Below are 26,596 nucleotides of genomic sequence, written 5' to 3'. Positions count from 1 at the left end.
TCGGTTTGTGACTAGCTGGAGCCTCTTTGGGCAGAGCATTTCCGTGCTCTGATTCAGACCCTCTTCTCCCAAGAGTTACCAAAGGATGTTTATTCTTAAAGCTCGACAGTTTAAAATGGAATCTGTATATCCAATCCAGACAGATTGGTCTCCTTTAATCTTGAGATTCATTTTGATAGGACCAAAATTTCCTTCCCATTATTGAACTGCTCACCACTTGTGAAGGGAGTGCTTGGGCCGGGCTAGCCCAGCCCTCACTGTTCTGACAGCCGGCACCTCAATCTGCAGAAGGAGGAGAAGGCTGCTTCTTCAGCACACACTTGTGAAGAGCCTACTCTGGGTAAAACATGGCCCATACACAGGTTCACAAGAATTCTTTATCTTTGAGTTCTTTTCTTTAGATAGCATTGATGTCAGGAGTACTCTATCCCCTAACCCCTGTCAATGTCAGGGTTTTCGCTTTTAAAAATTTCTGTAATATAATAATCCTATATAATATAATGAAGTACCACTGCCTGCTTCTACAACTCCCATAGAAAGTGCAGTTCCTGCAGCTAATCTGTCACCCCCACCCCATCCCTGCTTGAGGTGAGGGAAGCATTTTGTCATTGATCCACAGATAGTTAATAATCCATAGACACTACTATGTGCCAGGCATTCTACTCAGCACTGGATCTCACTAAAGATTTTTCAAGAGAATGTTTTCGATAACTAACTTAACTTTTCCATGTTTCTGTGAAGATCAGTGACTTGGAATATATTGATCTGCTTGCCCTTTGAGATTTCAAAGTGACTTAATGGTCCAGAGGGAAGTATGGAAGCAAATTTCCTAAGTCCTTGGCTCAGTTATGTCATTGAGTGAACAGTGTTTTTTCCTGAGATCTGTCTGGACGTTTTCAACGTTCATATGTCTAAACTGACATTGTAGATGGATCTCTGAAGCACTGACCTTATCTATCAACACATACATTCTCTGATGGATTGTCTATCTTCTTTTACTATTGTTGAAGTGCTTAAAAATGAAAGAAAATGTAGTTTCAATATTGACCAAGAATACATTTTATTTTATTCTTTTGCATGAACTTATTGGTTAAATTTCTATTTTAGAATTTTCTTGTCACTCAGTACTTTATTAACGTGTCTTGTCATGTGTGTGGATTGTCCATCAACACGTTTAACCACACTGCCTGGCTTATCTGAAGCCACCTGAGCTGTCCGATAATGCTTAGTCAGCAAAATGAAAGAGTGTAAACAAATCAGGCTTTGTACACAGGGCCCAGCCATAACTCTTCCTCCTTCCTCGGCTGTCAAGTATAGGGGAAACTTGGTCAGCTTTGTGTTGGTTTTTGTTTTTTGGATGTTTTCACTTCTAAAAATGAGCTCTATGGCGATTCAAAATTTTAATATTTTTAAAAAATTGTGTTTTGGAATAATAACCTACTTTTGTGGAATTTGTAGTGATTTGAACAAATAGCATTTTTAATGCTTTGAGAAATACTAATTATCAATCCATGTATAATACAGACAAAATGCTTTTTTTAAACAAGTTTCCCATCAGCTGCAGTTTTGTATTTCAAAAATTTGCTAAAACAGAAGCTTATTGCTTTATTATACAAAAGAATATTAGCTTTACGCAAATAAGAAGTATGGTGTTCAGTCTAGACCAGGGCTGGGGACCTGGGTCTCTAGGTCTTCTTCTAAACTTTTGAAGCTTGGCCACATGTGGCCTCGAGGCTGCAGGGTCCCCACCTCTGGTCCAGATTGATTACAAATTACAGCAGTTGGAAGGCAGGTTGTATGAAGATTTCCAGAAGTGGTTCTCAGAGGGCACGTTTATGCTTCTGGCCCTTTGGGCCTTTGAACTCTTCCCTTCCAGGTTTACCATTGCTCTCAACTGCTTAATTCCATGGCCATTCTAAGACCTGCTCCTGCTGCTGTACAGCTCTGAGTTCTGTTGACTACCTCTTCTCTTCCTACCTTTCTGACCACTTCTCCTCTCCTTTTCTGGGTCTGTCACCCTGTCCTGACTTACCCTGGATGCCTGCACGAAGGCCGGGCCTTTTCTCTTCACTTCTTTCCGGGTGATTCCTTAGCTTGTCTGAGTTCCATGATCTCTCTCCCAGTAAGTCCCAGATATGTATATCCAGACCGAATTTCTTCCCTGAACTCTTTCCTTGGATGCTCTACCAAACCCAACATGTTCAAAGTAGAACCCATCTTTCCCCCAGTCCTCCCTCCTTCCTTCAAGCTTTGAGAGTCACCACTACCCTTGAGGTCACCCAGGGTCACAACCTTGGCTTTTCCCTTTCCCAAACTCCCCATATCCAAACCCTTTGGCAACAGTGCCTTTCTCTCCTGCCACATGGCAGATTCCCTTTACCTTTCCCCTAATGTCTAAAGCATAGCCTCCTTTCTTCTATGCTGTTCCCCTTTAATCTGCCCTGCATAGCGTAGCCAAAAACTATTTTCCTAGAGCTCTGACCTGACTTCTTTCCCCTTATCAAAGAACATTACTAGCTCTCTAAAGATAAAACTCAAATTCCTCTTATCCCAGCATTTAAAGCCTTCCAAAGATATGGTCCCATTCTACTTTTTCAACTTTATTTCCTGTTACTCCCACTCTGGGACAGTCCATTCCAGACAAACTTGTCTACTAGCTGTTTCTTGAACAACTCTGTGCATTCATTCACCCAGGCTGGAATGCATTCTGGGCTCACCTCCAATGGGAAGTATTTCTCCTTAGTTATCAGTGCCTTCTCCCTCTGCAAGTTACTTTGTATTTATTTAGCTGTGGGCTTTTTTCCTCCCCAGCAGAATACAAGTTTCTCCAGATCAGGGACTATTTCTCGCTCTGTTTTTTTTCCTTCTCCCTCCACTTTGTACCTAGGCCATTCCCTTGCATGGATGCCTTTAATAACTTTAAAATTTTTTCTTTTTTTTTTCTTTTTTTATATAACAACACTTTGAGGCAGTTGGTCTAAGAGGTATTCCCTCTTTACAGATGAGGAAACTTAGACCCACAGAAGTTTACCCAGTTGGTAGGAGGCTTGGGACTGATTGCCAGTCATCTGACTACAGCTGGTATGCTTTTCTACTACATTAGAGTAGCCTTAATAAGTGTCAGTATTTTTTTTTTTACTGCACCAGTTATTGGCAAAATGATGCATTTGTATGCAGAATATAAAGTTCAAATTTGTGAAAGAGTGTATTCATATAAACTAAATAGGACTAAAGTCATGACTTCTGATTTTTTTTTTTTTGGTTAGGCAGTGGGGTTAAGTGACTTGCCCAGGGTCACACAGCTAGTAAGTGTTATGTGTCTGAGACAGGATTTGAACTCAGGTCCTCCTGAATCCAGGGCTGGTGCTCTATCCACTCCACCACCTAGCTGCCCCAATGACTTTCTGATCTTAAACAATACAGTGAATATGATTTAGCCTAGTTTTGTTGACTCATTTTCATGATCATTAATGTGCTGTAATATAGTGATATCTTTTAGGATTGTGAAGGTGTTTGTAGATTGAGGTGCTCAGTGAGTTCTTATCTGCTCTTTGTGTTTTTTTTTTTTCCCCGTTAGGCAGTGGGGTTAAGTGACTTGCCCAGAGTCACACAGCTACTAAGTATTATGTGTCTGAGGCACAATTTGAACTCAGGTCCTCCTGAATCCAGGGCCGGTGCGCTATCCACTGCACCACCTAGCTGCCCCTGCTCTTTGTATCTTAAGAAGGATCTAGGTTCTGTCCCTCATGGTCAGCTGCCAGGACTTTTAAATATTGACCCTCTTTTTTTTTTTTCTTAAATAATCTCTTATGATTTGATTCTTCCAAACTACTGTGGGCTGAGAAACTCAATCAAGGTTGTTAGTAGAAATATACTGAAAAAAATAGAGCTGAAGTGTAATGTATAGGCTGTAAGGATGGCCCAGAAAAAAAGTTCATCTCATTTCATGTTCTTTGTCTGCCTTTTTTGTTCTCTGCTGTATTTCACATGTTACAGACAAATACTCACCTAATGTCGTAAATTGGTTCTGTGGAAACATGACATAATTAGGCCACGTTTCTTTCTCTGGAGACTGATTCTTGTGTGTGTCTGTCTGTGTCTGTCTGTGTCTGTGTGGTGATGGAATTTGTTTACATGATTTCAACATTGCTATTGCAAAATAACCTATATGTAAGATATACTGGATTTCTGGTATATGCTGAAGCAAATTCTGCTCTTGTGTCTGTCAGCATTTAAGATGGTTTGAGAATATCATAACCTGTGCTTGCTGCTTCTGGTTGCATACACTCCCTCCCCGCCCCCCAGAGTTTTCTTCTGCCCTATTCAAAGAAGTGTAGATAAAATTTGAACTAAGCTTTTCCTATATCCTGTCTTTGTCCATATACTCTGAACCAGATGTGATGATCATTATGATGGTGATAGCTGATATGTATAGAGCACTTACTATGTGCAAGGTGCTGTGCTAAGCCCTTTGCAATTTTTTATGGCATTTGATCCCCATGACAAAACTGGGAGGTTGGTACTTTATTATCCCCAGTTTACAGATGAGGATTCTTTATTTTAAACTTTTTTTTACTTTATTTTTCTTGAGGATTTTTTTGGTCTTTTTTTTTTAATTTCATTTTTCAGCATTCACTTTCATAAGCTTGAGTTTTAAATTTTCTCCCCCTCCCTCCTCACCTCCCTCCCCAAGACAGCATACAATCTGATAGGCTATACATATACATTCCTATTAAACATTTTCACGTTAGTCATGTTCTAAGTGAGAATTAGAACCAATAGAAGGGACCACCAGAAAGAGGAAACAAAACACAACAGAAGAAAAAAATAGCAAATAGTATGCTTCAATCTGCATTCAAACTCCATAGTCCTTTCTTTGGATGTGGATAGCATTTTCCATCATGAAACCTTTGGAGGTGTCTTAGATCCTTGCATTGCTGAGAAGGGCTAAGTCTGTCGATATTAGTTTGATTGCACAATGTGGCTGTTACTGTGTACAGTGTTCTCCTGGTCCTGCTCACTTCACTCAGCATCAGTCCATACAAGTCTTTCCAGGTTTTTCTTAAATCTTCCTGTTCATTTCTTATAGCACAATAGTATTCCATTACATTCATATACCACCACTTGTTCGGCCATTCCCCAGCTGATGGGCATCCTCTCAATTTCCAATTCTTTGCCACCACAAAAAGAGCGGCTATAAATATTTTTGCGTATGTGGGTCCTTTTCCCATTTTTATGATCTCTTTGGGATATAGCCCTTTGGGCACAACTCCAAATTGCTCTCGAAAATGGTTGGATCATTTCACAACTCCACCAACAATGCATTAGTGTTTCAATTTTCCCACATCTTCTCCAAGATTTATCATTTTCCTGTTTTGTCATGTTGGTCAATCTGATACACAGATGAGGATACTAAGACAAACAGGTTAAGTGACTTGCCCAGGATCACACAGCTAAAAAGTGTCTGAGGCTAGATTTGGACTCATCTTCCCTTATCCGCTGTGCCACCTAGCTGCTAGTAGCAGTCTTATCATATCGCGACTAGGAATATGGCACCCCATCCTCCCCCCAATCTCCGTTTAAACTACTTAGATACTCTCTTTAAAAGTGATACGTAATGGACATTTGGTTTTTAGCCTAGAGTGCTCCTACTCCTTCTCCTGAATCCTTGTAAGCCCCCATCCTGAGTGTCTTGATTTATTTGCATCCCACATTTTTTAGCAGCCTTTTTTTTTTTTTTTTTTGGTGAGGCAGTTGGGGTTAAGTGACTTGCCCAGGGTCACATAGCTAGTAAGTGTCAAGTGTCTGAGGTTGGATTTGAACTCAGATCCTCCTGACTCCAAGGCCAGAACTCTATCCACTGCACCACCTAGCTGCCCCTTGAGCAGCTTTGAGAGATCCTATTTATTGAAGATTTCAGAGAAGCTGTACAAATGACCATTCAAGTCACTTCAGTTTGGGGATAATGTTATTTTCTCTACTAGTTACTCAATCCTTGGTTATGTAGAAGAGAGAAACAAGATGCTGTAAACATAACCTGAGGCTTCATTTTAGCCAACTGCCTTTATCCACCAAAACCTTTTATAATTTACTTATGGTGTAATAGAAATATCCCTGCATTTGAAGTCAAAAGATCTGGTTGGAGCCCTGACTCTTACCATTAACTCCCCGGAGACAAAGGGAGTGTGGATACTATTTATATACTATTTATAACATTCTTGTTCCTCCTTTCCCATCTTTCTAATTTCTGTCTCTTTCCTCAGAGCATCAACTGAGAGTATCAGAGAAAGTTTTTTGTAGTTAGAAAACTTTATAGGAATGTAAGTGGATCGTTCATCAGTCCTCAGCTTTCACAGGAGTCACCTTTTTTTCTTCTTCTGCATCTGATACAGATGCTAATAGGAGAAATACAGACAGAAGGAGAAGCATGAGGCTTGGACCATGAGTCCCTGGAAAATGGAAAGTTGGCTCGAAATGAGATATGGAAAGCTTAAATTTGTGGCTGTTCAAAGTACTCTATTGTGTTGTTGTTGTCGACCATGATTAAATGTTTATGAACTGGTATAGCTATATATGCTATATGCTAGCTGGTATAGCTTTATGAATTTCCTAAATAATTAAAAAGCAGGCTGGCAGCAGTGGAAAGAAGTCTGGTTTCTGGAGTCTGGAGACACCTGGGTTTAAGTCCTTTCTCCAATGCACTGACTTCCCTGGGCCTCCATCAGGTGGGCTGCACCAAGTAGATGGCTTCTGAAGGTCCATTCAACCCCAGAGCTACTATGTAAAGCCTTTAGGGGAAAAGAGGGAAGACCTTAAAAAGTCTGTTATCCCCACAGGTCTCGCTCTGTGTCTGCAGCCTTTCTGCTTGTTTTCTATCTTTTGAATATTTCACTGCATCTCTGTAGGTTGGGGAAGAAAGGTTAAATGAAAATTAATCTTCCATAAAGAGGGGCAAAGCTGAGGTTCTACCAGAATTCTATGAATTTAGCTCATTCTCATGCTTTCTGTCTTGCCTCATTACCAATAAGTACAGTTCCTGAAGTGAGTGCTTGATCTATGCTACGCATTGTGCTGCTTCTCAGAAACAAGAATTAACTCTAAAACTACAAAATATAATTCAGATCATAGAGCAGCTGTCTGTAGTCATACTAAATAGTCCTTTACCTTTGTAATATGTTAAAGGAACTACCCAGGGGTAGAAGACACAGGATTTGTTCTGTGAAGTCTGGATTCAGTCAAAGGACCACACTGGAGACTAGGATATGAATGAGGAGATCCTGTAAGGGTAAGAAGGAGCCAGGTTATGGAAGGCCTTAAAAGCCAAACAGTTTTATATTGATCCAATGGCATTGACGGAATGGGATGGGGTGAGGGTTGGGGTTGACATCGATTTATCTTTAGGAACGTCAGTTTAACAGATGAGGGGAAAGGGTGGAGAAAACCCGTAGGCTATTTCAAGGTATGAGGGGAAGACAAGTAAGTTGTGGGCCTGGGTGCCTGGAATGCTGGTACCCTAGTCTATAGTACAGGGTAGTTAGCAAGAAGGGAGGATTTGAGGTGGTAGGATGAGTTCACTCATGGATTTTGTTCATTTTAAGATGTTTCTGGGATCTCCAGTTTGGGATATCTAAAAGGCAATTGGAGATAGAAGAGCTAGAGATAGAAGGGCAGGATAAGTCATCTGATAAACTATGGGAGCTGATGAGATTACCAGGAGAATTGGTATAAAGGGAAAAGAGGACCCAAGACAGAGCCCTGGGGAGCCTCAGCTGTTAGTGGGAGTGACGTGGATGAAGATCCAGCAAAGGACACAGAGTTGGTCAGACAGCAGAGAGGAAAAACCAGGAGAGAGCAGTGTCTAGAAAACCCCAAGATAATGGAGTACCAAGGAGAAAGGATCTGTTATGTTAGGGTCTTGTTTTACAGACCAGCCTTGGCTGGGGCTGCTTTTAGTTCTGGAGGCATTAAACTGAGTGTGGCCCAGATGGTGAGGTTCAGGGAAGATTGGGGTTGGTGGCTGCTCCCACCCTTCTTTCTTCCACTTGACCAGGCCAGTTACCCTTGTTCTGCATCCTTGTAATATGTGCTGATTAAAACTAGAATAATTCTATGCACAGTGGTAGACATGTGATGTTTATGGAATTAAATAGGGACCTAATTCCAACTTCAAGTACAGAAGAAGAGTTGGGTCTTCAAACTTTGCCTTATGATAGACTTAACAAGAATAGATTGTCCTTCCTTTGCAACTGTGCTGACTAAATGTAAACTTAACTCAAGAAGACTGTCTCTTGGGAAGAAAGAAGTCAGTTTCACTGGCCCTGTCTTTAGGGGTACTCTGCCTCCATGAGAGAGGGAGCCTTAGGATCTCAATCCTTTAGACTGGAATCAACACTTTGGAACTGAGGTGTTAACATTATGTCATATCATAAAGCAGTTGAGGTATTTTCTTGCAGCAAATAATTTTAATTGACCAGAGAAAAATGCATTGCATTAAGTAATTTGTAGTAATGGTTAATTACTCTCGGCCATCTAAACAGTCAGAATTTCCAAACTAAAGCAAACCAGTTTACTCTGAATTCCTGAAGGAAGGTATGGTTCCTATCCATTTGCTAAGTGTTGTCCATTTGCAAGTTTTAAAGGTGTGATTTGTTTTTTGTTTTTTTTTTTTACCAGAAATTTGTGACATAGTTAGAGACATCCTTTTGGTTGGTAAAATAGGGCTGCACCCTTATGTGAAAGTCAGAGATGTGTTTGCTGAAACCCTCCAGATTGGGATTGTATCTTGCTTTAAAAAAAAAAAAATTCTCTAAATCATTCATAGCATGGAGAACTACTGCTAGGTGTAGACAGTAATTATTAAAATATAATTAAAAATTAATGGAGACTTAAAATAACCTGGAGCTCACGTGGAGAGGGAACTCACTTGCCAAGAAAGTGATTTCTTTTTGTTGCTGCTACTGGTCCTCTCTGCCTGTCAGAGGCCTTTTCTTTGGGGTGGGGGTAGGGCAGTAATCTGTTGCATTTACAACCTAAGTGACCTTGGACAAATCTGTGATCCTTAGGGAAAAGATTAAGGCTCAAGGTGTATTGGAACACAACCTTAGTAGGGAAGTTATGGGAGAAAAAGGAGCCCAAATAGCAAAGTTTGGTCATCTCAGTTTTAGTTATTTTGAAAGATGTCCCTCAGGGGAAAGGGGGAAACATTTGTACATACACACTACATTTTCACAAGACGATGACTTAAGAAGTCAAAGCATTTCTGAGTTGTATGTGGTTGTTCAGTTTTTGCTAATGAGGTTCTTCCAGGGTCTTTTCAAATAAGATTTGCTATTTATAGGAATCCTATGGGGAATATAATCAACCCTTAATTTGTTTTGTACATTTGAACTTGCATCGGGTTTACCTGAAGTGTGACATATGCCTGAAGTTTTTATGTCAAAATTCCATATGTGGGTTCATTCTTAGTTCAGTGTTAAAAGGATAGGTGTATATTAAGATCAATATCTGCAGTATTCTGCCTTCTTTATCTTAAATTTAAAACTTGACACTTTTTTGTAATATTCAAAATTTACTGTGTATTCAGATATGATAGATTTTTTAAATTTATGTTCCTATAGTCTGGAAAGTGAGACTGAAGTGGGGAATTTCATCTTAATTCTTTTATTTCATCTTAAGTCTTTTTTTATCGTGCTTACTCATTAGGTACTTATACTTTCTTGAAAACAATAATTGCCCCATCACCAGTTACAGAATTTTCAGTGGAAAAAGTTAGCAACATATTTGCATATTTTGTTACATCGTAATTCTAATGAAACAAAGCCAGAATAAGTGACATTGAGTGATGTAACGAAAAGTGAACCAATCAATGTACAGTTAGCTGGTTGGGGAAATCAGTACAGTTTCAGTGAAAATTAAAGGACTTGCATAAGCTACTTGAGCCGTGTTTCCCCTCCATACCTAGTACAGCTCCATTTCTATGGCATAGAAACAGCTGATGATTTGCTAGAGTGAATTTTGAGCATGTGAGCCTCCAAACGAAGCCTGGGAGCAGAAATAGGAGCAGGTGCCTGACCCCCAAAGGGAGCATCTTCTGCCCCATTACTGAAGAGGCCTCCACTATTGGTGCATAATGTGAATGAAGCCTGGCTTCACTTTGCATTGACTGAGTTTTCCTCTTTTTTTTTTTTTTCTACCACTGCTACCTATATTCCTCCTGGAGCCAATAGTTTTAGGGTAAGTATATCAACCAAATTCCGATTTACAAAATTTTTTGGCTTCTTGATGATGTTTTTAACGTTTTTTAACCTCTCATACCTTAGTGAAAACTTTGTAGACTACACCCACTATAGTCTCTGTGGTTTCCCAGGTTCTCATGTAGGGGTGGGGCGGAGGTGGGTAGGTCTTCTGCCTCCCCCTCTTGCATGCTGTGTCCCATGGCACCTCAGTGTCCGTGTTTTACGATGATGTCTTTTAACTTGTCACCTTTTCTTCTTTCAGCTATTTTACATTTTTAAAAATAATTAAACAGAAGGTGACTGCAGTCTCTTCTTCCCTCTACATTTAAAATCTTTTCCAGTTTTTTTTTTGACCAGCTTGTTTATAAGGTATCTGACTGTGCATTTTAAGGATATCTTTTTTTCTCCTTCTTGAAGAGCCTTGGATGAAGTACTCTTCCTCATCATGGTGCTACTATCTTAATTTCGTGTTTCCTTGACAGAATTGTGTTGCTTTGTTTCTATTCCAAGGCTCCAGATTATTGACTATACTAGCTTTGTATGTACTTTGGGGAAAGGTAGACTGATTTATTAACAAACTCTGATCTGAGCAATGCTTTTGTCCCCCTCAAATTTGGCGAAGTTCCTCACCCCTGGGGCCTGTGTATTTCCATAATGAAAATATTAACAAGATTGAAAGGGAGACAGAGATGAGAACAAAGCAAAGGCCTGAGTCATATTCAAATTATGCCAGAATCCTTAAAAAGCAATTTTCATCAAATGCAGCTATTGTAGTACCCACAGTTCATTTTCTGACATTGTGGAAAGTTAGAAACAAAGTTAGATTAACTGCTTTTCAGTTAGCCTTGGTTGGTTCTGTCATTTTTATCTTTCAGATTCAGGGCTTTATAATGGCAGCATTTAAAAGTAATAGCTAATTAATTAGAACATAAAATATTATTTTGAATACAATATGGGAAAAACCAAGTCGGGGTCAGCCCAAAAGGATAACGAGTGAGGCTCAGAAGGTGCAGGCTGAGGAGTGCATGAATTTCCTATTCAAGTGTATGTTGCAGGGAGGTGGTGGATGGGGGCTTCATTGAGATTTTTTAGTTCTGGTTAGTCCAGCTCTACCCCAGGTTTAATGATTAAGGTGATCATTGGTAGTATTTTGACTAGCCTCAAAGTCAGGAATTCTGAGTCTTTTCTGTGTTATGAACTCCTTTGGAATTTTTTTAAAACTCTTTGACCATTTTTCAGAGAAATAATAACACAATAATTAATTGTAATTATTGAAATACATTTATGAAAATATTTAGAAAACAAAGTTAAGAATCCCTAATTTAATTTATAAATGATAAGAAAAATTTGCTGTTAGTGGTTTGAGTTAATTTTAAAGTCAAGAAAAAAACAGCCCCTACCCCTCTTTAATACGTTGGTTTATTTAATTGGACAGAAATTGCAAGTTGGCTTCTTAGTATTTGTCTGCTTGCTTCTCCCTCCCCCATTTGTGAAGGCAAAGGCACAGTCATGTGCTTATCCTTGTGTGTGGATAAAGGCAACTCAAGTACTTATGTATCTTTGGTTCAACTACCTGACCTTGTAGAATCAATATGATTTAGAGCCTTAGAAATCATCTAATTAAACACCTTCATTTGTTGGGTGAAAAGAGATTAAGTGATTTATCCCCTCAGAGATAGAATCTAGACCTAGGGCTACAGTTTCTATATATCACAGTATGTCAGTCCTTTATATCACATTGCCTTATCGTGATCCTGTTTCCATCTAAAATAAATGTTCACATGGTATGATAGTTACAAGTTTACATGATTCATCCCAGCAAATTTAATCTTTATATTTGTAAATAGTTTGATAGTTGTCGTAGGGAAGGTAGGATCTTCACCTGAGATTGTGTGTCTAACAGTCAGTCCTTCAGTGGGTCCCAGAAGAATTCTGAGGTCAGAGATTCAGGATTCCAGGGGGACTTTTCCTCATGTGCATGCTGCCCTTGAAATTCTCTACCCCCAGTGTTTGGGGCATTCCTTCTTTGCTCAGCTTATGTGATGCCATTTGAAAAGGTCTAAAAAAAATGTGTTTGCTTTCTACCAATTATCTTGCGTTTATCTTGTATATACTTGTTACTTGTCTCCCGGGGACAGAAACTTTTTGTTTTTGTATCAACTGTGCCTACAACAGTGCTTGCCTGATAGTAGTTGATGGATTGATTTGATGTCGTTTCTCCGACACCCTAATTCATCATTCATAATGTCACTCATCCTCTCGGTTGTGCTTTTGGGTGAAGTTTAGGAAAAGGTTGTGAAGTCAAAGGCCCTGCCTGATTGTGCTACTTACTAATCTGTATGACCGGACTTTGGCCAGTCGTGGAGTTATGGGGCCCCCCCTTACTCAGAGTCCTCTGTACAACCCAGTGACCATCAATTTCAATTCCTCATATGATTTGCAAGAATGGAAGCAAGAGAGCACACAACTACCGAGATGTAAATAAAAAGACTAAAATGATGTTGAAATTCCAGGTACTGATCTTGAATCCAGAGAAAAGAGGAGGAAACAATTTTTTTCCTCTTGGCAGGAGTGGAAGATGATGCCTATATTATCTGATGGTTGGTTTCTTGGTTGAATTTTTCTCAACTTGTTACAAGGAAAAATTCATTTTGGTGGAGGGCTTTACTCAGAAAAGATCATGTTTATAAAGAGTCATAAAGGTTGATAATATAGGGGAGAACAAATACTTTGCTGTTCACTGGGTGTTTTTTTTTGTTTGTTTGTTTTGTTTTTTTAATGAGTTGGATTAGATTAAATAATCCAACCTAAGATCCTAGGGGCTGGTGAAGATAGTAAGTAGGTACGAAGTTTCCCATGTTTATCTGAAATTCAAAAACATTGTTTCTTTTTTCTTTTATTTAATTTATTTTTAGTTTTCAACAATCACTTCCATAAGCTTCTTGAGTTTTAAATTTTCTCCCTCTCCCTTCCCTCCTCCATTGCCAAGATGGCGTGCAAATCTGATAGGCTCTACATATATATTCCTATTAAATATTTTCATATTAGTCAAAACGTTGTTTCTTATGGCACAATAATATTCTATTTCATTAACATACTGCAGTTTTTTAGTTGTTTCCCGATTATTAAGTGGGTAATTTGTTTAACTTTTTGCCACCTCAAATAGTGCTGCTGTATTTCGGCATATATAGAGGATCTTTTTGTCAATAACCTCCAAGGAAGGTTCTTTTAAAAATATATTTCTAGGGAAGATGCCTGTTTACAGTTTACCCTATTGGGGTCACAGCCTCAGTTGTTAAAAGGATTTGAAGGAATGGGCTTCTGACCAGAGTTGAGTAATTTTGGATCATGAAATGATGAGTGCAGGAAGGACTAAAGAAGGGCTGGATAGCCAGAGAAGACCGAACCGAGGGAACGGAAATACCCAGCAGTGGTTGTATTCAATGATAGAAGGATGAACTTCACCTTTGCAACCTGGTCTCTGTGAGGCCTGGGCTCAGTTGGGAAAGGAGTTCATCCTACCTCAAGCTTGGAGTTAAGACCTTCTGGGGAGTGGGGGAAGGTGGCCCGGGACCTGTGATTGAGAGGAGAGGAGAGAATGCGCCCCTCTCCTCTCAATCACAGGTCCCGGGCCACCTTCCCCCACTCCTGGCTGCCATTGGCTTAGAACTTCCCTTATTTGCCTGAGGCTCAGAGGTGACATGACTTGTCTGAGGCAGGATGACAATTCATTGAGGTCTTTTTCACAACCACCCCCCTCCCCAGCCTGAACCTCTCTTGGTGCCACAGTTCAGCTCCTGTGCAAGTGATTGACTGGCACAACATCTATTTAAACATTATAATGGAAGTTTCCAGTGTAAATCCCAATTCTGTTAAACAGAAACACAGCATGTATTGCCTATTGTGCAAGGTGCTGTGCTAGGGACAGAGGATGTCAAGGTAAGCCATAGAAAATGGTGAGTTGGTTTGTAAACAAGTCTGGTCCAAGGTGGAATATGATCATGGCAGATAAAGAACTGTAAACACTGGGGGAAAAGCAGGTGTCCCTGAAGGGAGGGAATAGAGGGAGAAGGAAGTGATCTGCACAGTGCCTGGCACTTGGTGTGATGGTGCCTGACCTAGACCTGGGCAGGATCTCATCCCATGAGGGAGGATGTCCCTGTGCCAAGTCTCCACTTCAATTCCATCTTCTACAGGAAACTTGCTTTCAGTCATAATTCTGTGTGCCTTCCTTTTAATTATTCCCTTTTTGTATGGTCTATAGCTTGTTTGTACACATGTGTTGTTGTTTCTCCCCCATTAGACTGTGAGCTCCTCAAGGGCAGGAACTGTCCTTTCCTTCTTTGTATATCCCCAGCACTTAGCACATAGTAGATGCTGGATGTTTATTGACTCCCCTCTTTTCAGATAGGCACAGGTTCTTACTCTTTGTAAGAGGAGAGAGAGGACAGAATAGCTGGGACAGTCCTTTGCCTCTTGGTATCGCCATTCCTTAGCACGGTTCCTGGCACATAGTAGGCTCTCAAATGTTTATTGACTGATAAGGGAGTTTTTTCTTTAGAAAAACTTAAAATTTATATCTTTTGTTTCTTACATTGGCAATAATAGGCGCCTAATAAATTCTTCTGTGGCGTCTGAAGTGGTGACTGAATTGTCAGTTGGGTGAGTGAGGTAAGACCAGAGTACTCTGGTTTTGATCTGTTTTCCTCTTAGTGGTCTGAAGTTTTCTTTCCTAGGGTTGTCAGTAGATAGCAGTTCTTCTGAGAATTCTCTGTCCTCCACATCCTCGGGCTACTCTCCACTGGGGTCTGGCTTTTGGGCTTAGGTATTTTACTCTAGCTTCTTCTTCTCCAGGCAGCTTTTCTTTCCCCAGATCTACTCTTCATTAAACTCTTGTGACTTCCTGTTGCCTCTAGGATCTGTTTTAAAGCCTTTGGCCTCCTCTCCTTGTACGCTGCTCTCTACTCAGCATCTTTGTGTCTTTGTGCTGGCCAACTCCTGTGCCCCAAATAAAATTCCTTACCTCCTAATAGTCCTTCAGACTTCAGCTCCAGCACCTCATTTTGCATAAAACCTTTTCCTGGTGCCCCCAACTAGTCTCACTCCCCCTTTCTGATTACCTTCTATTTAACTAAATTGTATTTATTTTGCCTTCACTATACTTATTACTTGGGACAGCTAGCACAGTGGATAGAGTGCTGGACCTAGAGTCAGGAAGACCTGAGTTCAAATTCAGCCTCAGATACTTCCTAGCTATGTGATTCTGGGCAAGTCACTTAACCTTGTTTGCCTCAATTTCCTCATCTGTAAAATGAGCTGGAGAAGGAAGTGCAAACCACTCCAGTACCTTTGCCAAGAAAACCCCAAATGGGGTCACAAAGAATCAGACAAGACTGAAATGACTGAACAAATGTTTATTGACTTATTATACGTGAGTGAATATAATATGTTCCTTGGGAGTAGAGTATGTTATTTAAGACTCTCCATCCAATACCTAGTTTAGTGCCTAATACATAGTAGGCAGTCTTCATCGTTTGTTCTTTGAAACAGAAGAGGGCAGGCTAAGATAGCTGAGAATAGCTGGCAAGTCCCCTTTTGTTCCTGACCAGGGGAAGTTGAAAAGGTACGGGTTCCAATGAAACAAGATTGAAAAGGTAGGTTTGGGGTCTTTGTGGGATCGTTCTCCAGGCAATAAGGAGTCAACTTGAAGTTTTTTGAGCAGAAGAGTGAAATTGTCAGACTTATCTGATTTATTTTATTAGTATGTTGTAATGGTGACCGTTAACAAGCAAGCAACTTTTTTAAAGTGAGTTTGTAATAAGTGTAGAATATGCTTTGAAAATGTTTTTAAAATGTGTATGGCTGCCAAAGGAAGTGAACTGATAAAGAGGTAAAAGCACAGATAACGAGGGTGGCCCTGGGACAGCTGGAGCCTTAAACACCCTCGGGGCTGGCAGAGATTTTGAGAACCCAAGATCACTCTCTGCTCTGCATGAAATGTCCAGGTAGAATTCAGTGGAGGATGCCAGTAAATATATTAATAGTATACATTTTTTGTGAAGTTTTATTTGGTTTTGATTAAGTGCTACATTTAATACTTACTTTACCTGCTATAAAAGCCTGACATTCCCTTTGACTCTCAGCCTTCTGGGGCTCTCTATCCACGGCTCCACCATCTGCCTGGGCTTTACAGAGAAGGCAATGAGGTTAATGAGGGGACTGGAGGTCTGGGGGGGCGGTGTGGGAGTGTGGTTAAGTTTGGAGAAAACTCAGAGAGATGGGAACTGAAAGGTAGATGAGAAAACTGAAGCCCAGAGAAGCATTCAGGGATCGACCATACCAGCTAGCAAGTGATTCAGTAGTTCTGCTCCCTCCTACCCCCACCCCAAGAGGATGAGTAGCCTGAGGAGCAGAGCAGGCACAGGGTTGGGCCTGATGTCAGGGAAAGCTTTCCAATAGCTAGGTTCTCCAGCTGGATCATTCCCTTTTGGTACAGGCCTGAGCATGAAGGTAGGCCACTCACTTTGGTATAGATGACGGCTTCTGAGCATCCTTCCAACTTTGTGATTCTGTATTATGATTTCTGGAGCCAGAGTGGGATCACTGCTGCAAAATGTTCCTGCCCTGATGACAGCCCGGGTAGAAATCCCTGGGACTTGGAGCTAAGGTGTAGTAGGCCAGACCTTGCTGAACTTGGAGCATCTGTGAGTTATCCAGGAACTGGTGAAAGGACAGTTTTATGCCTAAGTTGTTAAAGAGGAGAGCAAATCATGATCCTGGAAATTTCACACAGCCAACTAAATTTTATACCTGAAAATATGCTAGAACAACAACAAAAATAGCATTTTTAGAACAAATTACATGCTTTTAGATGAGGACAGGTAGTATATAGGGTCTGGTCTTAGAGGACCAGGAGCTATTTTACATGTCTATTTTCATTATCTTCGATAAAACAGTAAATTTATTTACTATTTTAAAATTTTAAATGGTTTTACAAACCTTTTGTTTCTGCCTAGCTAATTAAATATCTTGATTAGATACAGTGAGAATTATTGATAATTATTACAAAAACCGGATTTATTGTAATGAACCTTTTAATATGTCCTTTTGCTACAGTAATTGCTACAGTCACTTGTTCTAAATGATTTGGCATTAGGATCACAAGCTTTTGATGCTTATCACACTATGTTTAGCATACCTTTGACCATCTGTTTTTCCATGTCTGTCCTTGATCATGGGTTTAAATGCCATTTAACTCAGACAAGGACCCGCTCAGAACCTTTTGGAGCATGACTATCTCCATGTCTTAGATCCATTGCTTAACTTTCTATGGCAGGTGACCTTATGAAAGGTCACAGGGCAGTATTTTATCTCCTTATGGAGTTTCTGTCATTCTGGAACACTTCTGTTTCTCAGTGAATCATTCTTTGTCATTCATAGTTTCCTCAGTGGTGAATTTTTTTTTCAAACCCCCAAAACATTTTTGTGGTATTTGTTTTACAGTTTGATAAGGATGCCAAGACTTTCCAGGCTTTTTATCTGGAATGCTGTTTTTAACAGTGAACTTCATCAGGAAAAATGACCTTTTTCCTGTATTGAGTATTGTGTTGCATTCTTTTTCCTTAAAAAGGGTTAGAAGGGGAAAAAAATTGTGGGCTGGAGAATGCTTCTTGAAATTCTTAGCTCCCCCATACCTGTAGCTGGTGTCTGAATCTGTCATTAAAATGTCCTTTTTTAAGTGTACCCTCTGCACATTTCTTAAACCACAGAATTAAAACAAACCACAGCCAGAGCTATGAGAGAGTATGTATATAACATTTAATCCCTCCCTCCCCTGATCAAATGGGGGAGAGAGCTCAAGGCCCACTAGGGTCCTGCTGCCCAGTGCCAGGAGAAGCACCAGTAAATGCACAGCCACTTCTTTCACAAAATGAAAACCTGTCTACATTGTTTCTTATCCCAAGTAATCCTCACATCCCATGTGTCCAGAGGAGACAAAAGAACCGGTTGGTTTTCTGCCAGGATCAGTTCTTTATTCCTTCCTGTGCAGTGCCATCAGCCTACCCACCAGTGATCTGCCCCAAAATGCTCTTTCCTCATCTCCAAGCTTCCCTGGCTCCCTCACGTCAAATCTCACCTTCAAAAGTTCCCCTTTTCTACCTCCATTTATATTAGGCCATCACAGCCACCATCGATGCTACTTATCTAATGTGGAGTACTTATCAGGTTCAAATTCAGGATCCAGAAAAGTGAAAAGACAAATGGTTTTCCTTTCTTTCTTTTTAGGTTTCAAGTGCCCAGTGTGCTCCAAGTTTGTACCTTCAGATGAAATGGACTTACATCTTGTGATGTGTTTAACAAAGCCAAGGATAACCTATAACGGTGAGTCACCAGTATTGGTCTCTTTATCACTTTAATGAAACTTCAGTATCTAAAAGTTTCCCTTAAGGCAGGGATAGAGAATCTTGGTGGGTTTTTTGGTTTATTTGTTTTTGTTTTTGCTTTTGTTTTTTTGTTTTGTTTTGTTTTTTTAGAAACAAGTCCATTAAGCTCCATTGAGGGAAAAAGCAGCTTATGTCTAAGTGTGAAACAGGGTTGGCAGTGTCGAGCCCCTTTTGCGCCCCCAAGCTAACTGCGGTGGCTAGAGAATGCCCAAAAAGTCAGAGTAGTGGGTAGGCAGGCCCAAGGAGAGCTGAAACCCCAAAGACTGGCCAGCTACAGAGCAGCCCCTGGGGGCGGAGATGGGGTAGGGGGAGGGGGAGGAGTCCAAACCACTGTGCTTTAAATACCCTGCCCACTGGGGCTGTGTTCTTTAGAGTCATTTCATAGAGGTTTTGCTATTGGCTTCTTCTACTGCTAATGGAGATGGATCTGTGTCTGATGCCCCCAGCTAGCCAAACTCCTTGAAAGAAGCCCAACCCAGAAGAGTAGGGCTCAGTTAAGGATGAGGGAACCTTCTGTTTTTATTGTGGGTGGAGGTGGTTTTATTTCTCACACTCACAGATTGTATTTGTAGATCAATTAGCCACCTTCCCAAAAGGATGACTGGGTACCCTTGGGATGAGAGGACGTGCTAGGAACCTCGACCCTGGCTTAATAGAAAGTTGTGCTGATTTTCAGCTATGTTGTCTTTATGTGAATACTGTCCTGAAAAAAGCTAGCTTGTGACATAGCAGTACTTTTAAAATAAAAAAAAAATTATTTGTTGAATGTCCAGTATTGACTCATAGAGCTAGGGGAAGAGTATGCAAACTAAGTCAGCTTTTTAATAAACTTTGGCTTAGGATTTTTGAAATGTAAATATCACCACTGCAAGAAGTAGAACAGTAGGTGAGAACCCAGTGTCTCCCTACATTACTAAGCTTGGATTCATTGGAAAAATCTTTCTGGTTTTTCATGTAATAAGATCTGCCACTGAGGAAATATGAAGCTTAGATGGAAAAGATCACTCACTGAAGTTACAGTGAAAATAAATCTTTATCAAAGGTTCTCACAAGCTAGGAGCATAGAAAGAGTTTTAGGCTGAGTCCACATCTTTTTTTTTTTTTAACTGATGCCAAATGGGAGATTGAAGTAAAAAAGTAGATTAGAAGGGGATGGATTAGGTGACCTCGAAAGTCCCTTCTAGTTTCAGAATTCTATAATTCTACTTAGGTCAATTAAGAAGAACAAGGGTCTGAACCAACTTTTAGGTGCGGATTGCAGACCCCACCTCTGATTTCACTGATAAGCTTTGAGAAGAAAGTTGATTGCATCTCTTTTCTAAAATAGTTGTGCATTTAAAATTTTTGTACTTTTTAAGTAGAGGAGGAAACATTAGAGAACATTAAAGAAAGCAGGGGTCGTTTTTAGGACCGAGAACAAGAGCTCGTTGAAACAGATTGTTTCTTTAGGAATCATAACTTGTGAGCTCCCTTTGAATATTCAGGATTCTTGAACTGATTTTTTAAAAATGTAGTTGTAACATGGGGTCTGTAGAAGAAAACCTTTTGCCCCCAAATGCTTCTCTTTAGAATTGCATCTTGAATTCTAGAATCTGGGGGTGGGTGGGAGGTGGTATTTGTGTTTTTTAAATATTCTGGCCAGCCTTTGAGGTCAGATCACTTACCTTTCTTAATATTTACAGAGTAATAATTGTTTCCCTTAAAATACCAACACATATTGTCACTATGTCCATGCTGGACTGAGCCTGATTGCAGCTCAAACTCTGGAGCTCCCCAGCCTCAGTTTCCTCATCCCCCTGAGCCTCCAGTGAGCAGGGATTACAGGCCCCTTCCACCTTTGGCCGCAGCAGCTAAAGTATTTGACTTAGAGGCTGAGAGCTTTTGAATGCATTTCCCTCCAAGAAAATAAAGGAAGGTTCCTCCCTAAGCAACCAACAAGCATCTGTTTAGCGCCTAGTATGTCCAAAGCTTTAAGAAATATAGAAACAAACGAAAGACTGTTATCTCCAGGAGACTGGATTGAGTGGGAGGAGACAAGATGTGTGTGTTCTGTGTAATGAATATGAGACAGGGAGGCTGGAGGCCCTGGCAAAGGCTGAGGAAAAAAGGGCTCTAGGGCCTTGCCCAGGGCCACGGGGGTAGTGTCCAGATCTTTTTCTGACTCTGAGCCAGTTCCAGCACCAGGCCTACTGCTCTGTTCACTTCATTGCCCAGCCTGGGTTGCTTGGAGTTGCACCTTAAAGGAGAAGGGATTCTTTGAGTCACAGATGAGGAAGGAGGCTTGGGGTGACCAATGCAGTGGCCTAGAAAACTGTCCCGATTAGAGAGAGTGGGGAAAGAAATGACGTCCAGAAGGTTGGGAAGGTGAGTTGTGTTTGATCCTGAAGGCCACGGAATGAGCCATTGAAGTCAACTGCCAAGGTGGAGAGGGTCACTTTCTTGGTGGGTACCCAAATATTTCTCAGATTTAATAGAGTAGTTTGGGGAGATGTTGCCAACAAACTGGAATTTCTGTTGGGCTGCTTTGCTCAATAGAATTGAGTGGCCAGTGGATATTCACGTGGACAATGTTTCTAAATATTTTATGTTATCGATAGAAAAATAATCAGCGTTCAATATTGCTTCTGCCTTAGGGTCTGACATTTCCCACCATTCTTACATATTGGCTACAGGAAGGAAAAATGTTTGAAGGAGCAAATGCCGAACGAATCAGTAGGTTTTATTTGAAAGTTGATTCTGAATTTGGCTGCTATTTTTGGTTGCCCATGTGGTACTAATGCAGTGCATCTATATGAAGTTAAGAAATCATGTATCTAAGCTTATGTTGAATGTAAATCTCACACATGTGTGCTCTTTTAACATTTTAAAACTTCAATTTTTTTTTTGGTGGTGGTGTATGTATACTTTCTGTGGTTATCATGAAAAAGAGCAATAGTTTGATAGAAATGATTAGGAAGTAGAACCTCCACTGAATTTGTCTGAATGAGGAAAAGGCTTCTGGCAGAGCAGAGGATTTTAGAAAGGAACATGAATGGAAGAAATTGGTGAAATGATTTGTCTGACAGATTTGTGCTGTGTGTATAATAACTGTCATTTATATCTACGCCCCGACTTCTCTTTCCATCAATTCTTCAGTCACCAGTGATTCATCCCTTGCCCTCCCATACCTTGGCCTATTATTTCTTCCATTGTCTTTTTTTTTTTTTTTTGGCTAGGCAGATGGGGTTAAGTGACTTGCCCAGAGTCACACAGCTAGTAAGTGTCAAATGTCTGAGTACAGATTTTGTACTCAGGTCTATCCACTGCACCACCTAACTGCCCCTCTTCTATCGTCTTTTTCACCTGTCTTTGTTTCCATTCTTAATGCCATCACGCGAGTTTGCCTCTCTTGGATGATTGTTTCTTTGTAAGTCTCTCCTTCAGTGGTCTCTCTGTGTTCTTCTTCCCCTGCCCAGCCCTGGGGAGCCTCCGGCCTTTCCCACTCCCACCCTTCTTACTGGACACCACATGTCACCCCCACCCTAAAGCCTCTAGGGGTCGACTGTCTACATTAGCAGGTCTGCTGTGTCTCAGCCCCTGCTGGGTGCTGAGGATGTCAAGGGAGAAGGGATGGTCCTGGAAGCTCACTTTGGTTCAGAGGAGACGACGTGCATGCCTAGAAGTTTATATGAAATGTATCGAATCGTGGTGGGGGGAGATGAGGAAAGCCTTCATGTATATAGAACAAGGTGTATGAGCAGAGCTCTGAAGGAAGCTCGGGATTCTCAGAGGTGTGAAGATGAGTGAGCGAAGGCCTCAGAGCCTCTCCAGAGCCTTTAGATGAACGTTGTGGAGGAGGCCATTTTGGCCTGATCATCGCGTGTGTGAGAGAAGTGAATCCTGTCTAGGAAGGGCTTTAAGTGGCAAACGGGGGGTGTATTTCATCCTTGTGCAAATTGGTTGTCACTGAAGATTCTGGTGAGTGAGTTCAGGTTCTCTTGGCCGTAAGGCGCCTCAGGCTGCATTAGTAAGGGGCCAGAGAAGAGAGCAAAAAAACTCAAGGCTCTTGGTCATCTGAGCATCACCCAATATAAAGACTTGGATGATTAATTTAAATTTTACGCAATGGGCAAATTATGGCAAGAAATGTTTTGTTGCACATTCCTTGACTTAGATTTTGGAAGGATCAGGTGACAGAATTTTATTTCCTGATTTAACTTTTTTTTTGGCTAGGCAATGGGGTTAAGTGACTTGTCCAGGGTCCCACAGCTAATAAGTGTCAAGTATACTGAGGCCAAATTTGAACTCGGGTCCTCCTGACTCCAGGGCCAGTGCTCTGTCCACTGCGCCACCTAGCTGCCCCCTGATTGCTCTATTTTGAGACCTCTCCATGCTCCCATTCTTCTAGCTTCTCACCCTTAGAATAATCCTTGGATCTTAACTTGCCCTCAACCCCTATATCTAATCAGCTGCCAGCCTGGTAGAGTGGAAGCTCCTTGAGGGAGGGCAGGGATTATGAGAACTGCAGTATCTCCTGTGTCTGTCTGTCTTCTGCTCACCTGGTCCACTCACCTCTCATCAGGACTATTAAAATATGAATATTAAAATAGCCTGATTGGTCTCTAATACAGCCTCCACAAAGCTCCCAAATTAATATTCCTGAAACCTAGGCCAGACTATCTCATACCCTTGTTGAGGAACTTTCATTGGTTCATTCCTAGAAGGCTAAAATACAAATATCTCTGTTCGGCATTTATAGACTTTGAGTCCATCTCTGGCCAATCCTTCCTGTCTACATTACAGCCAAACTAATATGTTTGGATGTCTCTCCTCCCCTCTGCCCTGAAGGCCCAGTTTAGTTACCACCTCTTAAACGGTTTCCTGAGCCTCTCCCTTTCGTGTAATGACTTGCTGTATATGTTCACTCCCCACCCCACCCCTTGCCCAGTTGACCCTTTTACCAAGAGGTTGGCAGAATCTCTGCATACAAGTTCTTGGTGCTTATAAATGCTTGATCGAGTTGAATTCAAATAAAGGCACTATAAAATAACTCTCTAATAGTGTTTTGAGTTTTGCACAGTTCCTCATAGACCTGCATTTGTTTATGCCTCATAACCCCTATGAGGTTAGATACTACAGCTTTTGTGCCCACTTTGCAAAGGAGGTGAGTTTCCTTCTGTCATTTCTAGTTACGTATCTGAGATGGGCTTAGAACCAAGTCTTCCAACACACTATGCACGGTGCCACGCCTGGCTGTGGATCCTAGGTCACACTCTATTTATGATTCATTTCAGCCCTGAGCAGCCCTCCATAGAGCTGCCTGGAATCAGGAAGGCCTAGGTTCAGCCCAGCTTCACACACTTGACTAGCTGTCACTTAGCCTGTTGTCTGCCTTTTCCCCAAAAGCCCATCTTCAAAGCCACTGATAAATGTTGTGGTGGGCTTGAGCAAAAAGAACTCTTGAAGAGTCCTTTGACTTTCTAAAACACAGAGAAAAGTCACTTAGCCTCTGTCTGCTTCACTTTCCTTAATTGTCAAAGGAGGGTAACAGGACCCACTTCCCTGCCTTGTTGGAAGGGAACGCTCAGATGAGCGTTGTGAAGTGTTTGGCCCCAGCCATAGGTCTCAATAAATTCTTGGTTCTAGGGGCTCCTAACCTTGTGGGTCATAACTCCTTGGCAGTCTGAAGTTATAAATCCCTTTCAAATGCATAACTAGAATATGCAGGATTACAATTGAAATAGATATCTGAAATGTATTTTTTAAAAAGCCAAGTCCATAGACCCTGAATTAAGAACCCTTGTTCCTGACCGGGCCCAGAAAGACAAGAAAGTGACAGGTTGTTTTGTCCTTGAGTGTCCTGGCTCTTTTCTTATGGTCCCCTCAAATGGTTCCATGAAATAGTTTGAGAAAACCTGCTTTGGGGAATACCAGCGCCCTCATGTAGAAGAATTTAGGAGTTACTCTTCTGCAAGTCTGACTTATCTGTAAAGGATGGATAAAAAAAAGAAAGCCAGGGAAAATTATTGAAATGAACTTCAAAGCACCTACTATGTGCTCTCAAGGACTTGACAGTCTAATGGGAAAGATAACATGTAAATGACTATGTACAAACAGGTTTGTTAAAATGCTCCTAGGGTGTCTTTTGTCTATCTTGGTTTTCAGAGGGAATGGTTTGAGTGCTAGCATTTTTAAGGAATTGTTCTTTACAGATGAGCAGCACAGGTTCCATGTAGACAAAAGTGTGTATTGTTATAATGGTTATTCTGCTAGTTTCTCTTTCTTTTTTTCTTTTTAAGGCAATTGGGGTTAAGTGACTTGCCCAGGGTCACACAGCTAGTAAGTGTCAAATGTTTGGTCTGAGGCTAGATTTGAACTCAGGTCCTCCTGACTTCAGGGCCGGTGCTCTATCCACTGCGCCACCTAGCTGCCCCTAGTTTCTCTTTCTTACAGCATGTATGGAGGGCACCTTGATGTTTGAATGGAATGTCTTGTTCTCTTCTGCGGATCGATCCCAGAAATGGAGGGTTATCTGGATAAGAAATCTTGAAAAGCTCATGTTAGGAGTCCATTGCCTAAAAAATACCTAGTGTTTACAACTCTCTTGAGCCCCCAGTTTTCATTCTTTATGTAATTGCTTCTTACTAATGATGTAAACTTATTTTAATTCTTGGTTTTTCTAGGGAATGTTTCACATTTCAGCTGCTTTTGTTTTCTACTGCTATCATTGAGGGTTCAAGATCAAAAAATAAATCTTCAGGTAAAATGCCTGATGTTAATCCAGATCACAGTGCTTGTCTTCTGTGTATTTCGGAAGAGCTCATTGATGCCTTGGGGTGTTTGAGCTTCAATTTCATGATGGTTATGAAATAACGCATGGGCTTTTCTTGGCTGCCTCTTAACAAATTTGGTATTTTTATGTTTTCATTTAAGACTTTTGGCTGTTGGCTTTTTTCCATGTTGCCTTGATCTGCAGTAACTATATAGGCATTTGCTTGGACGTGCTAAACATTTTTAATTTTAATTTTGCATATCTGGCTGTTTTGAATTAAGTATTTTGGTTTTAAAGTAATTTAACAGTCTGTGTGAAAGGCAATATATGTGAGAACAAAATTAAAGTAGGTCATGTTTATGAATTTTTATTCACTGACATGGGTTCTGTACATAGAATACAGTTTTAAGAAGTAGAACCATTTTTATCACTTGAATCCTTTCCTTTTTCCAGAAGACAAACTAGAAAGAAAATTGTTCTTTTGGTCTTGATCAATTTTTACATGTAGGGATGCTTGTCTTGAGTATTCAGACTCGGAATTCATTATTAATGAATGTTTCCATGGTATTGAGGTGATATTCAAGTTTTGAAGTCAACAATCTTTAACTCAAAAGAGTAAGACATAGGACCATCCCTCATTCCTACCTTACTTGTGTTCAGATGGTGGCCTCTGTCCTGGTGCTAGTGCTATCCTTGCTCTGTCCCACAAAGATTCAGTCTTCTCCTTTCTGCGGAGGCCTCTGACTTACAAACACTGGGCGGTGTGTGATAGTGGAGAGAGCCTTGAGTGTAGGTATAAACCCTGCCTGCAGGCTGGCTGACTGGTCTGGATTTCATTCCTGACCACCACTAGCTTTGTGATCTTGGGCCCTTGTTTAAAACTTTTTTTAATACATCTCGACTATCTTAAATATGTTAGATATAGTAAAAATCAATTATCTCTTAAAAGTCAAATACAGAAGTACTAAGTGTTCAGTTGAAATAAATAACATCTGTTAAACTAAATTTTTTGAAACTTAATACATAAATATTATATTGTAACATATCATAACAATATACATCCAGAACCAAATACTTTTTTTACACTTTTCATCTGGATAGTGTTTCTAAAGAAATTTGAGGAGTAAGTTTGAAAGAATTCTATAACTTTTACTTTCCTGTTCAAG

At 40.6% G+C, this 26,596-nt stretch overlaps 1 protein-coding gene across 1 annotated transcript in view; it reads left to right on the top strand.

Moving 5' to 3' along the window:
* Positions 1 to 26,596, top strand: part of LOC114050544 (E3 ubiquitin-protein ligase ZNRF2-like) — a 58,702-nt gene that overhangs the window by 20,332 nt on the left and 11,774 nt on the right. Inside the window, exon 5 of the mRNA XM_027872324.1 lies at positions 18,522 to 18,617. Coding sequence (XP_027728125.1) covers positions 18,522 to 18,617 — 96 coding nt within the window. The remainder of the gene's footprint in view (positions 1 to 18,521; positions 18,618 to 26,596) is intronic.

The sequence above is a fragment of the Vombatus ursinus genome, unplaced genomic scaffold (assembly GCF_900497805.2).
Source record: "Vombatus ursinus unplaced genomic scaffold, bare-nosed wombat genome assembly UNPS02014799.1, whole genome shotgun sequence".
NCBI classification, from domain to species: domain Eukaryota; kingdom Metazoa; phylum Chordata; class Mammalia; order Diprotodontia; family Vombatidae; genus Vombatus; species Vombatus ursinus.
This window is presented reverse-complemented; position numbering and strand designations above follow the sequence as displayed.